General features: G+C 33.3%; 1 protein-coding gene and 1 long non-coding RNA gene across 2 annotated transcripts; one reads left to right on the top strand and one right to left on the bottom strand.

Annotated features, from left to right (window-relative positions):
• The first annotated feature begins 60 nt into the window (after positions 1–60).
• LOC128221751 (uncharacterized) lies at positions 61–682 on the top strand. Its single transcript, XM_052930353.1, has 2 exons — positions 61–438; positions 605–682. The coding sequence occupies exons 1-2, from the start codon at positions 61–63 to the stop codon at positions 680–682; spliced, it is 456 nt and encodes a 151-aa protein (XP_052786313.1).
• A 9187-nt stretch (positions 683–9869) lies between these two features.
• LOC128222383 (uncharacterized) lies at positions 9870–14495 on the bottom strand. The gene is made up of 7 exons (XR_008259132.1): positions 14287–14495; positions 13882–13952; positions 13403–13491; positions 12903–12978; positions 11671–11748; positions 11324–11438; positions 9870–9964 (listed from the first exon to the last, which is right to left on the bottom strand). It is a non-coding gene; the product is annotated as an uncharacterized LOC128222383 (long non-coding RNA).
• Between the last annotated feature and the right edge of the window lie 226 nt (positions 14496–14721).

Genomic DNA, 14721 nt, shown 5'->3' with positions numbered 1-14721 from the left:
GGTGGTGGAGTCAACATTGCGAAACCCCGCCAGATAGCTAACACTTGCCTTATGCAACAGATGGGCGTACGAGGTATCAACCACATGGTCGATTGTGAGATTTACCATGACAAGACCAAAAATGGAGCGAGCAATTACAGCGTGGTATTTGAAAGAATGCCAATGGACCTATTTACCTATGTGGAAAAGTTTGATATCCCTGAGCCTGTGGTGAAAGACATTATGTGGCAAATCATTTTGATTCTTTGTGAAATGGACAGCAAGTGCCAATTGATGCACATGGACATGAAACCAGAGAATGTGTTGATCGATCCAGACACCATAGAAGTTCGCCTATGTGATTTAGAGTTTTGCGTGCCAACTGATGACGAGTGCATATCTTTGAAATCATATGAAGTTTCCACACCTGCCTATCGTGCTCCTGAGAGACAGTTCAAGGTATGCTTCCCTCGTAAGTCTACAGTCTGGTCACTTGGTATAATGGCCTATGAGATGTTACACGATGATGTTCCGTGGGAATCGTACGTCATTGAAAAAGGAGCTGCGCTTAAGTTTGGGACCAATGTTTCGGAACAGTATATCAACTTTGTCTTGGCATGCCTAGAGCCCATCCCCAGTGAAAGACCTGAAGTCTCAGCTCTACTACAACATCAATGGTTGTGTGACTGACGCATCACGATAGATGTATTTTGTGATAGTACCTTTCTGATTTCAAACATATTAAACATAGCGTTGAAACTACAACTTCTTTTTATCTTTATTGTTCATGATAATTGTTCAGCAATTGTTCTCGAAAAAGCAAGCTTTCTTTTACAGCTAACTTTATCGCGGAAATTCGACAGAGCAATCTTTTTCAGCTAACTTTAACGTAGAAAATCGACTGAGCTTTAATTGTTAGCTAACTTTATCGTTGAAATGCGCAAAAGCTTTAATTTTTAGCTAACTTTATCGTGGAAATGCGCAAAAATCTTTAATTTCTAGCTAACTTTATCGTGGAAATGCGCAAAAGCTTAATACAACCCGATATCGGCGATGAGTGCGTTTAGTCCCACGAGGATATTGTTTGAAAATGACGAATGTGAAAATTGAGAATGAAAATTGAGAATGAAAATTGAGAATGAAAATTGAGAATGAAAATTGAGAATGAAAATTGAGAATGAAAATTGAGAATGAAAATTGAGAATGAAAATTGAAAATGAAAATTGAAAATGAAAATTGAGAATGAAAATTGAAAATGAAAATTGAAAATCATCTGAGAAAAAAATGAGCGTCTTGGTATCAGATACAAAAACAAAGTAATTTATTTCAAGTTTTTATTTTTTATTTTGTGAAACAAGATAATTGTCACAATCAATCGAAAACTTTCTTCAACCACGTCAGGGTTAGCCGGCCAAGATTGCAAGATTTTCAAATCGGTGGAAGAAACATGACAAACAATAGTTTCTCATTCGCACTTTTGGTGGCGTTCCATTAGCCTTACAATCATTACAGTACCACACATACTTAAAACAGTTTTGGCAGTAGCCAGCTGGAGGGAAAATATTCAAAAGATCATGTCGTTGACAAGGTTCTAACGTAAAGACTCCAGCACAACACAATTGGCATTCCCAACAAAACCTTTTGAAATAATCATTGTACTGTAGTCCAGCAAACCCAGCGATGTCAGTATATCGTTTTGCCATAGTAAGTGAAGTGTGAATAGTACAGTCACTGCTGTATGTTTAAATAGTTTGAAGTACTCTAAAAAGCGTATACATTATTTCTCGAACTTGCATTCAACAACTTTGCAAACCAATGTTAGAAATTTGAGCTAACTAGCGTATTGCGGCTGTCTACAGCATAGCTGTGTAAATCAGAACTGGTAGTGTTTGAGTGATTAACACAGTTCACCTTTCTATGTAAATGAAATAAACAGAAAGCAAAAATACAAATAATTGTTTATGATTTATTCATAAATTTGATATTTTCCAATAACAACAGTTCTGCAAAAATAGCATTTACTAGTTTTGATTGAACATGCATGACAAGTCAAATGGCCACAAGGCGTAAACACAATACACTTTTTGTCCGTAACACAAATTTGACAAATGTTTTTTTCATCGTTTTGTAGTTGCAACTCTTGTCGCGTTTCTTCTTTCATGCTGAGGTGATGCCAGAGAAGGTCTCCTAGTGTGGTGGTCTTTCGAAATATCTTGGATACTAATCGCATGTCAGCCAAAATGTTAACTTCTTTCTCCCTACCACAGCGCTGTGAAATGTTGTTCAAGTCTGTTTTTAAATTTTTCAAGTCATTTTTTAGCTTTTGAACCTGTGACAATAGGTCTCCGGTCTTCTGTTTCGGTTTACACATCTTGTTTGGAGGTTTAATGGAAATCGCTGTATTTTGCAATATTTTCACACATTTGTGAAGTAGTGAAAGAAATTTTCTTAGCACGTCCAAAGTGCGCTTGCTACTTCGCGTACTAATGAATATCTTTATTTGCTGCAAGTCAGATTCACAGTGTTTTACACGATCTGCCAAATTGCTAATTAAGCTTAACGTTGTATCTGACATGTTTGACTTCAACTCAAGAATGAATAAATGACTGAGAAGTGAAGATTATAAGAGCTTAAACTTATAATGCAAAGGAAACATGAGTTTTTTCTTATGTTTGAAGATTTTGAAAAATATGAGATGAAATTTAAAAATTGCTTTCACGTGAAAGTGAAGTGAGCTTTGCAGTTTGAAGCATTTCAAAAGACGTAAGTCTTCATGATGCTTAAATTTTGTTTCACTCAATCGTTGCATAACTATTGAAAATTTCTCATATACAACTAATGCTTCTAATTTCAGTTTATGTTTTATTCAAAATGTAAGCAGATAACAAAGTACAAACATGCATAGTATTCATAACATTGCAAACATATCAATATACATAATTATACACAATTGTTTTCATGAAATCAAACACAAGCAAATGTTTACAATTGTTATAATGTCAAACATTCAATGTGAAAAGTATTTTTGTTATGCAATGTGGTCACTCCCTGTTTTTCATCCAGACTTGTGACTGGCATTGGTCAGGTTACCCACGGCATCAGCGAGGTCGGAAAATGGTAACTCTGAGCCAGAAACCTATTTTCCTAGTGTCATACACTACGCAAAATCAGCACCCATTAGAGGCCTTCCAGGCGACCTTCTACAATTTGTTACACCTATAATGTAGAGTGCTGGACTACTCGGGTGTAACAAACGGGGTATTGCTGACTCGTTGTAGGCACAACGCCGAACTTATGGTCTCAGATACATGAATGGCTATACTGAAGCAAGAATCGAGTGCTACAGCCGCATAGATCGATCAGTGAACGATTGGAAATATGCGATCAACTTCAAGTACCCAAAACCACAAGCTAGGCTCGAAAACTCGTAGACTTATTTCTCTTTTGATCTAAGAGAAGGCTACAGAGTTCACTTTCAAACACACCTCTTAAGCACAAAGAGGCATATTTGCTCGCTTTACTTGCAGGCAGGAAATGCTAACTTTAATCTCAGAAAGCATTTCCTTTTATGTATCGCAACTTCTGAGCAAAGAAGCGATTGAAGTTTGAATTTTGAATTTTGAAAAAAAACTGAGGCAACGCTAAAGGCAGTTACTCGACAGGGCACACTTAGGAATAAGCATCCGATTGCTTGTGTTTTCCTCTCTCTTTGTAAAGACTGTGTGGAGTGTCGGACCACAGCGATACATCGAGGTTGCCACTCCCTATTTTTCATTGCCTGTAGCGCGACATGATGACCATGAGCGGTTCCTAGTATTGGTACTGTACATCACCTTACACCAATACTAAGCTGGTCTAACGACACCTCCATACTCATGGTAGCCTCTCAAATTTTACTTTTGCCAAAATGTTTTTGCGAAGTTGACAAAATCATTGCATTGCATCCAAGACCGTAACATATTGAGCAATGAGAAACAAATCTCGTCGAAGCTATACTTCTATGCTCATGCTACCAGACGCAAATAACAAATCACTTGCCAAAATCGCTTTTTGTATATGATCTATTGGCTATCACAGAGAATGATCGTATTCGTCAGGCGATGTCAAAGTGATCGACAACATGAGCTGGCCAGACTCAAGAGCGAAAAACTATGAGGTATCGCGACATACGGTTCTCATGTTCAAACCAGAAGGTCAAAAAAACCTCTCAGATATTTTCTCTGTATCTCTGATGCACCAAGTTCATAGTGCGAGGAGAAATCTGAGAAGTTCAAACCCACTTTGGGCTCCCAGCAGACTAACAGCACTTCTGAGTTAAGAGCTTGCTACTGGAATGACGAATATTGAAAAATGTGGAGCTTATATACCCGATGGCCAAAATTAATGCGCATCGCATTATAATTGTGCATAAATGGTTAGGACTATTTTTTTTAACGTTTTTATTTATACGCTCATATGAAATAGTTCCAGAATTATCACTTGATTCCGCATTATTATTGTACAAATGGCTCGAGATTTTGAAATCTGTGAATGAAGTAGTTTTTCTATGAAGATTATGTGAAATCAGTTTCAGCAAAATATCATTTTTTCAAGTTTCATGGACTTGGTGGAATTTATGCATATAGCTTATGATTGTGAGATCTGTGAGATTTGCTGCAAATGTCGATTTGTTGAATTTGATCATTATGAAAATTTTATTTTTTTCATGAAATCTTGTGTGAACGCCAGTTTCAGTAAAATATCAATTTTTCATGTTTCATGGACTTGGTGTTTTTTTGTGCATATAGCTTATGATTGTGAGATTTGAGAGATTTGCTGCAAATGTCGATTTGTTGAATTTGATCATTATGAAAATTTTATTTTTTTCATGAAATCTTGTGTGAACGCCAGTTTCAGTAAAATATCAATTTTTCATGTTTCATGGACTTGGTGTTTTTTTGTGCATATAGCTTATGATTGTGAGATTTGAGAGATTTGCTGCAAATGTCGATTTGTTGAATTTGAACATTATGAAGATTTTATTTTTTTCATGAAATCTTGTGTGAAAGCCAGTTTCAGTAAAATATCAATTTTTTCATGTTTCATGGACTTGGTGTTTTTTTGTGCATATGGCTTATGATTGTGAGATTTGAGAGATTTGCTTCAAATGTCGATTTGTTGAATTTGAACATTTTGAAGATTTCATTTTTTTCATGAAATCTTGTGTGAACGCCAGTTTCAGTAAGATATCAATTTTTCAAGTTTCATGGACTTGATGCTGCATTTTTTTGTGCATATAGCTTATGATTGTGAGATCTGTGAGATTTGCTGCAAATGTTGATTTGTTGAATTTGAACATTATGAAGATTTTATTTTTTTCATGAAATCTTGTGTGAACGCCAGTCTCAGAAAGATATCAATTTTTCAAGTTTCATGGACTTGATGCTGCATTTTTGTGCATATAGCTTATGATTGTGAGATCTGTGAGATTTGCTGCAAATGTTGATTTGTTGAATTTGAACATTATGAAGATTTTATTTTTTTCATGAAATCTTGTGTGAACGCCAGTTTCAGTAAAATATCAATTTTTCATGTTTCATGGACTTGGTGTTTTTTGTGCATATAGCTTATGATTGTGAGATTTGTAATTTTTTGAGATATTTGCATGAACCTATAATTTTTTCAACATTATGAAGATTTTATTTTTTTCATGAAATCTTGTGTGAACGCCAGTTTCAGTAAGATACCAATTTTTCATGTTTCATGGACTTGATGCTGCATTTTTGTGCATATAGCTTATGATTGTGAGATTTGTAATTTTTTGAGAGATTTGTATGAGCCTATAATTTTTCAACTATATGAAGATTTGATTTTGTTCATGAAATCTTGTGTGAACGCCAGTCTCAGAAAGATATCAATTTTCATGTTTCATGGACTTGATGCTGCATTTTTGTGCATATGACTTATGATTGTGAGATCTGTAATTTTTTGAGAGATATGCATGTGCCTATAATTTTTTGAAAGATTTGCATGAGCCTATAATTTTTTGAATAAATGAAGCATATAATTTTCAACACTATGAAGATTTGATTTTTTTCATGAGATCTTGTGTGAACGCCAGCCTCAGAAAGATATCAATTTTTCATGTTTCATCGACTTAGCTGCATTTTTTTGTGCATATGGCTTATGATTGTGAGATTTGTAATTTTTTGAGAGATTTGCATGAGCCTATAATTTTTTGAATAAATGAAACCTATAATTTTCAACACTATGAAGATTTGATTTTTTTTTCATGAGATCTTGTGTGAACGCCAGTTTCAGTAAGATATCATTTTTTTCAAGTTTCATGGACTTGGTGTTTTTTGTGCATATAGCTTATGATTGTGAGATTTGCAATTTTTTGAGAGGTTTGCATGAGCCTATAATTTTTTGAAAGATCTGCATGAGCCTATAATTTTTTGAATAAATGAAGCCTATAAATTTTTTTTGGAATCTTGAGATCACGCGTTAATTTCTAGATTTTCGACAATATGAAGATTTTAATTTTTTTCTCATGAAAACTGGTGTGAACGCTAGTTTCAGAGCACAAATGTTGAAGGTATGGCTTATGATTGTGAGATTTGTAATTTTTTGAGAGAATTGCATGAGCCTATAATTTTCTCAACAATATGAAGATTTGATTTTTTTCATGAAATCTTGTGTGAACGCAAGTCTCAGAAAGATATCAATTTTTCATGTTTCATCGACTTAGCTGCATTTTTTTGTGCATATGGCTTATGATTGTGAGATCTGTAATTTTTTGAGAGATATGCATGTGCCTATAATTTTTTGAAAGATTTGCATGAGCCTATAATTTTTTGAATAAATGAAGCATATAATTTTCAACACTATGAAGATTTGATTTTTTTCATGAGATCTTGTGTGAACGCCAGCCTCAGAAAGATATCAATTTTTCATGTTTCATCGACTTAGCTGCATTTTTTTGTGCATATGGCTTATGATTGTGAGATTTGTAATTTTTTGAGAGATTTGCATGAGCCTATAATTTTTTGAAAGATTTGCATGAGCCTATAATTTTTTGAATAAATGAAGCCTATAATTTTTTTTTGGAATCTTGAGATCACGCGTTAATTTCTAGATTTTCGACAATATGAAGATTTTAATTTTTTTCTCATGAAAACTGGTATGAACGCTAGTTTCAGAGCACAAATGTTGAAGGTATGGCTTATGATTGTGAGATTTGTAATATTTTGAGAGATTTGTATGAGCCTATAATTTTTCAACAATATGAAGATTTGATTTTTTTCATGAGACATTGTGTGAACGCCAGTCTCAGAAAGATATCAATTTTTCATGTTTCATGGACTTAGCTGCATGTTTTGTGCATATGGCTTATGATTGTGAGATCTGTGAGATTTGCATGTGCCTATAATTTTTTGAAAGATTTGCATGAGCCTATAATTTTTTGGGTAAATGAAGCCTATAATTTTTTTTTTAAATCTTGAGATCACGCGTTAATTTCTAGATTTTCAACAATATGAAGATTTTAATTTTTTTCTCATGAAAACTGGTGTGAACGCTAGTTTCAGAGCACAAATGTTGAAGGTTTTGAAATCTGAGTGTTTGAGTGAGTTTTATGAAGCCTATAATTTTTGAAGAATGTAGCCTATAGTTCGTTTTTTTTGAAATCTTGAGATTCAACGTTAATTTCTAGATTTTCAAAATATTCGAATGTTCAGACCATAGAATTGTCATTCAGAGTTCTTATGATGTATGATTGTTGATATCATGAAGATTTTAACTTTTTCGTGAAATCTTGTGTGAACGCCAGTGTCAGTAAATTATCAATTTTTCAGGTTTCATGGACGTGGGTCCACATTATTGAAATTTGTTATTTTTTTGAAGGAGTTGCATGAGCCTATAATTTTGAATAAATGGAGCCTATAATTTTTTTATGAAATCTTGAGATACCTCGTTAATTTCTAGATTATGAACATTATGAAGATTTGATTTTTTTTCATGAAGTATTGTGTGAAATAAAGCCTATAGTTCGTTTTTTGAAATCTTGAGATCTCTCGTCAACTTCTAGATTTTCACAATTTTTTCACAATTTTTCACAATTTTCGATGCATATTTTTTTGTTGAGAGCATGAAATTACAATTCAGAGTTGCATTATTTTTGTACATATGGCTTATGATCGTGATATCTCAATTGTTTGAAAATAAAAAAAGAAGCTTTTTCATACAATCTCATGTTTGATTTTTTAAATTTCAACACAGCAGAATTTGTGAATTTGCTGTTCATGTTTTGCATTATTTTTGTACATCTGAGTATTTTTTTGAAAAATGAAAAATGTTGCAGATAAAATGTTGAATGTTTGTGTGATATGTGTATTTCGAGCCATTTTTTGAAGTATAACGCCAGTGGCTGTTATCTTCAAACATTAAAAGGGAAACCTAATTTTCATCGTAACCCTATTATGTGGTCCTAACCTAGTTTTATTTGTTCACAAATTTGAAAATAAAGGCAACGCCAAAGGCAGTTACTCGACAAGGCACACTTAGGAAGAAGCATCCGATTGCCTATATTTCCCCTCTCATTGTAAAGACTGTGTGGAGTGTCGGACCACGGCAATACAAAGAGGTTGCCACTCCCTATTTTTCATTGCCTGTAGCGTGACATGGTGAACATGAGCGGTTCCTAGTATTGGCACTGTACACCACCTTACACCAATACTAAGCTGGTCTAACGACACCTCCATACTCATGCTAGCCTTTAAATTACTTTTGCCAAATCATTTTGCTGAACGAAAACATTGCCACATATCAATGTTCGGTCGTTCAAGAGGAATATTTGTGATGAATGAAGTTTTGCACTTCGAAACCAAACTAAGAATGCAATGAGCCTAGTACATTCACTTGTATTTCACAACGCATCTACATTCTAACATTTTTTTTAAAAAGTGCTTGATCTTGCAATATTGATTTCAATTTTCATTCAAGCTGAACTTTATAGACATTGACAAAACAACAGGCTTGCATCTTAAACCGCCGCATAAAGGACAGCGAGAAACGAATCTCGTCGACCCATGCTGGCACGAGCAAACAAATCATTTTGTCAACAGCATTTCACAACGCATCTACATTCTAACATTTTTTTTTAAAAAGTGCTTGATCTTGCAATATTGATTTCAATTTTCATTCAAGCTGAACTTTATAGACATTGACAAAACAACAGGCTTGCATCTTAAACCGCCGCATAAAGGACAGCGAGAAACGAATCTCGTCGACCCATGCTGGCACGAGCAAACAAATCATTTTGTCAACAGCATTTCACAAAAATGAAACATTTTAAAATGCAGTGCAAATTTTGCTCTTGTGCACACTATCAAAATGTTTACCATTTTACCAATATGACAAGACCAAAGCTTAATAAATTTATGAATTACAAGCAGCATTACTGCTAAAATTTTGTTCAATCACAAATGTTCCTCGGTTTCAGCCGTGACCAAGTCTGGCTGTTTCTCATAAAAAAAATATAGTGAAAAACCGTTTGACTGTGGTTTCATTGAAAAAAATCGACAGACCAAAATGTAACCAATTTTATGAAAAAAATGTGTTATCTTTCGTGAACAATACTTTGGATGGCCAAAAAAAATAACAACAGTACTCACAATAGCAAACAAGACCCGCGTTACTGGGGTAAGCAAGACAGCACAAACATTAAAAGCAAACAGATAAATCAGTATTTCTCCATTTAAATTTCATTTTCGAAATGATTTACTGTATGATAAATTTTCAATGTTCATGTAAAACACGAAATACAAGTGTTGGAGAATTACTGATAAACAAAAAGCAACGGTACAAAGCACATATAATACAAACAATATTTTAAAACGAACAAGTGTGGATAGGTATCTTTTTTTAAATAAACAATGACATTTCAAATGGATCGACGAATTCTGTCTGCTGTCTTCTGTCGGATCCCCTGTGTATGGCATCTCATCTGAAAAAATGAAATGAAACGTGTAAAAGACGAAACATTCATACATACAATAGCACATTAATGTTTACTCTGGTAAATTTTGGTTTCATTTATAACATTGGACTTGCAGTGAGTTGTAAATGCTTAGTCTTAAAACATATTAACCATTCTCTCAGTTTTGATTTACAAATGACAGAGCAGTACACTAACAACGTGCTTAAAATTATGATTTTTTTGACAACTTTTCAATTTTTTCAAAATTTTTGACTTTGGATTTTCACCATAGCGCATTCGCTTTTTAGCTATATACTTACCAAAGCGCATTTGCGTTTAAGCGATGTAGTTTTTTCACACTGAGTACCCCCCTTATGAAACTTTTTTTTACATTGAATTTAGAACGATTTATTTGAATCTCAAAATTAAGCACACAAAGTGACGATGTACAAATATTTTGGGATGACGAGATTTTGGCTCGCTCGCCCGACCAAACTAAAAGACTTATAGATATACTTTAAGTCTTTCAGTTGGGCTGGGCGAGGTAACCAAAAAGCTCGTCACCCTAAATTATTTGTACATCGTCACCTGGTTTGCTTAAATTTGTGAGTCGATTTGTCATAAAAAGAGTAAAATGTATGATAAGATGCTTAGCATCTTCAAATAATTTGACATTCATCTTTTGGTTTGACAAATAAAATGAGTAAAATTTATGATAAACTGTTTAGCATCTGTAAATAATTTGACATTCATCTTTTGGTTTGACAAATAATAGAGTGAAATGTATGAGAAATGCTAAATATCATGAATCGATTCAAGACATGACATTTAGCATTTGGTTTGACAAATAATAAAGTGAAATGTATGATAAACTGCTTAGCATCTGTAAATAATTTGACGTTCATCTTTTGGTTTGACAAATAATAGAGTGAAATGTTTGATAAATGCTCAGTGTCATGAATCGATTTGACACTTAGCATTTGGTTTGACAAACAATAAAGTGAAATGTTTAATAAATGCTCAGTATCATGAATCGCTTTGATATTCATCAATTTGTTTTACTAATGAACAAATAATGTCATATGGTTTGACAAAAAAGTAGATTGAAATACCATTCATTTGTGATGTTTTACACTTGTGAAATGCAGATCGAATGCATTATTTTTGTGCATATTTAATATGTAACGCATACTTAATATCATTACAAAACTTGAAACCTACAGCAATTTATGATCTGTACAATGGAGAGACTTAATCGCAAAATTAAAAGAATTGCCATTCTTGAGGCTAGACTTGCTGTACTCAAAACAGAGTTACAGTCAGAACTGGAGCAGCTGAACAACTCCAATGACATGACAATGAACTATGGTTCAAAAACATTATCACCTGTACAAACTGAGGTTGAAGACTGGGGTGACTGCGTAAGGACTTCAGAAATCATCAGCGAGGAGGACTGGGAATCTGAAGCAAACAGGCAGCCCTTCACTCTTGGTGGGACATTCTGCAAAACGAGAAAATCTACAAACTGGGAAAACAGATGCCCTGTTTGTTTCTCAAAAAACTGTGGACATAAAGTGAACAGATGTTTGCTCAGAGAAGCCGCAACTCAGTGATTTATATTCTACATTAGTGTTGTATGTACCATATAATACTGGATGAACAAGTTCAAAAACTGTTTATCATATACTACTGGATAAACAAGTTAAAAAATAAATAAGCATTTTGTATTTTACCTCGTGTTGTTTTTACTTCAATGTCCCGAAACCATTTAAACGAACAACCTCCACTGAGGTCAGACCAGCCATACAGAGCTGAAAAAACAAAACATTTCTGTTGAAAAATGAAAACATCAATGAGTAAAATAAGAACAATACTTGTTCAATTTGTTTGCCACCAAAAACATGAATCTTAAATGATCTTGTTTTCCCTGCCAGATGATATACAATAAAACTTAACAATATAAGCTTTAACTCACTAATTTTCATTTACTAAATATGAACACTGGCTAATTAACTTCTATTAAGTCTTCGACCACCAAAGAATATTTGCAGTGAGTTGTAAATGCTTAGTCTCAAAACATATTAACCATTCTCTCAGTTTTGATTTACAAATGACAGAGCAGTACACTAACAACGTGCTTAAAATTATGATTTTTTTGACAACTTTTCATTTTTTTCAAATTTTTTGACTTTGGATTTTCACCATAGCGCATTCGTTTTTTAGCTATATACCTACCAAAGCGCATTTGCGTTTAAGCGATGTAGTTTTTTCACGCTGAGTACCCCCCTTATGAAACTTTTTTTTACATTGAATTTAGAACGATTTATTTGAATCTCAAAATTAAGCACACAAAGTGACGATGTACAAATATTTTGGGATGACGAGATTTTGGCTCGCTCGCCCGACCAAACTAAAAGACTTATAGATATACTTTAAGTCTTTCAGTTGGGCTGGGCGAGGTAACCAAAAAGCTCGTCACTCTAAATTATTTGTACATCGTCACCTGGTTTGCTTAAATTTGTGAGTCGATTTGTCATAAAAAGAGTAAAATGTATGATAAGATGCTTAGCATCTTCAAATAATTTGACATTCATCTTTTGGTTTGACAAATAATAAAGTGAAATGTATGATAAACTGCTAAGCATGTGTAAATAATTTGACATTCATCTTTCGGTTTGACAAATAATATAGTGAAATGTATGACACATGCTAAATATCATGAATGGATTTGACACTTAGCATTTGGTTTGACAACTGAAAGAGTGAAATGTATGACAAATGCTAAATGTCATGAATCTGACACATAGCTGTAATTTTGCTACCATAATGTGAAATAAGTACAAAGAGCAAAATCAAATCATGTTGGTTCAGTGTTTCAGTAAATTAAAGTACCAAGATGAGTTAACTTTACTGTTCATTGTAACTTTGAGATTTGTTTCTGATGAAATTTGGTGAAATTACTTACTTGTTATTGACAGAGCAGAACACACTGCATATTGGGTGAGCTTCAGGTTATATAGGCTAGGTTACTCCTCACAACTCTGAAACAAAACATTTTATCAACAAAACTGTACATATTGCTTGTTAGTTTTTTACTTTTTTCATTCCATTAAAAGCATGGCTAAGTGCACATTTCATCCACATCAACAATGTTGAAATAATCCTGAAAACAAAATACTTCCTACATACAAACAGAAACAGAAAAACTGTTCACATGCAGAAGGTATTATGTTCCCAACATTTCTTATCATTCACAACAGGAACAAAATTATGCATTTATGGCATTGGTAGATATCAAACACAAACTGAAAATTTATCTAATAGCAGTTCAATGTAATAAATCAAACACAGTGTCTGTTATTAGATAAATTATCAGTTTATAAAAATTATTCCAAGCAGACTAAGCACTGAGATTATGATATGACAGTTCATTTCATGGAATTAATTTTCAGTGATTTTACTTACTTGTAAATGTACTTTCTTGGGTACTGCCTTCAACCATTTTGATCACCAGCTTTCTGACACACAGGACGACTGCATCTGAACTGCCGTCTCTGGTTTAAAAAAATAACTTTCAACATATTTTTCAAACAAAGAAATAGAAGAAGATATTTATCAATCTTGCATGATTTGTCATTTCTTATTTCTGTCAGTTTGGTCCCTAAACAAAGTTAAAATCATTCAAAATATGACATAAACAAGACAATAGATATGAATTAACACTGCTTACTATGTTTTTCAACATATCTAGCCGAGAATTAAAGTTTCTAAAATCGGCTTCGAGAATGTTCGAAACATTCTAAAACGAGCTGGGAGCAATTTCTTTTGACAGAAGTTTTTATGGAATTCAATAGATACATCGACAAAACTTGCTGGTAATATGATACATCATATATTTAGACACAATTTCTCATACAACTTTTAAGCATGCATGTCATACTTACCGCAGGAAAGCTGGAAATACGACCTTCACAATTTATTTTTCAAGATGGCCGACCAGCGCACAGCGAGAACTCTGCAATATGACGTCATACATATCACGTCATATCATTCCATGAATTGCATTATTTATTTATTTTTTTAAACTTTTACGAAAATAAAGAAAATACACTCATTAAAAATAATTTAAAATTATCTTAATCATGTATTATGTATCGTTTTATGAAATTAAACAATAGGAAAAAAAAAGTTTGTTCATTTTCAGAAAAACGAAATCGAAAGTAGAAATATTTTCTGAAATTGGAAATGTTTAAAACCTCGTAAAATCATTTATATCTCTTGTATATGCATAAACCCGGCTTGATTCAATCGCGAACACATTATAGAAACTATAACTACCAAGGTCGTACCTTCAAACACAGAAAATATCCCAAATTTTACACACAAAGAGTATTGTTTACATGGTTCAACCGTATCCAAGTGAATACGACAGACAACACTTTCCCTTATAATAATCAGCTCAGTATAGCTTGTACCGAAAATCGTAACATTATTCTGTGATTGTTTTACTTTATTTCATGTTTTATTTTGCTTAAGTATCGTACTTTGTAGCATTTTACGATACATTCTGTGTATCTTTGAGGAGTTATGCATAGCGATTTGCACATATATATATGACTATATGACCATTACTCGTTTGATAACTATGAGCAAGCATAGTTGTTCTTGAAGCTTAAGTGATTCCAACTAGATTACTATAGATAAACACAATAAAACACGAACAGTTCATACATTTTATTTTGTTACTAATCATTGTCTGTTCATCACTCAATTTATTGTTAACA

This window comes from Mya arenaria, chromosome 16 (genome assembly GCF_026914265.1).
Source record: "Mya arenaria isolate MELC-2E11 chromosome 16, ASM2691426v1".
NCBI lineage: Eukaryota > Metazoa > Mollusca > Bivalvia > Myida > Myidae > Mya > Mya arenaria.
This window is presented reverse-complemented; position numbering and strand designations above follow the sequence as displayed.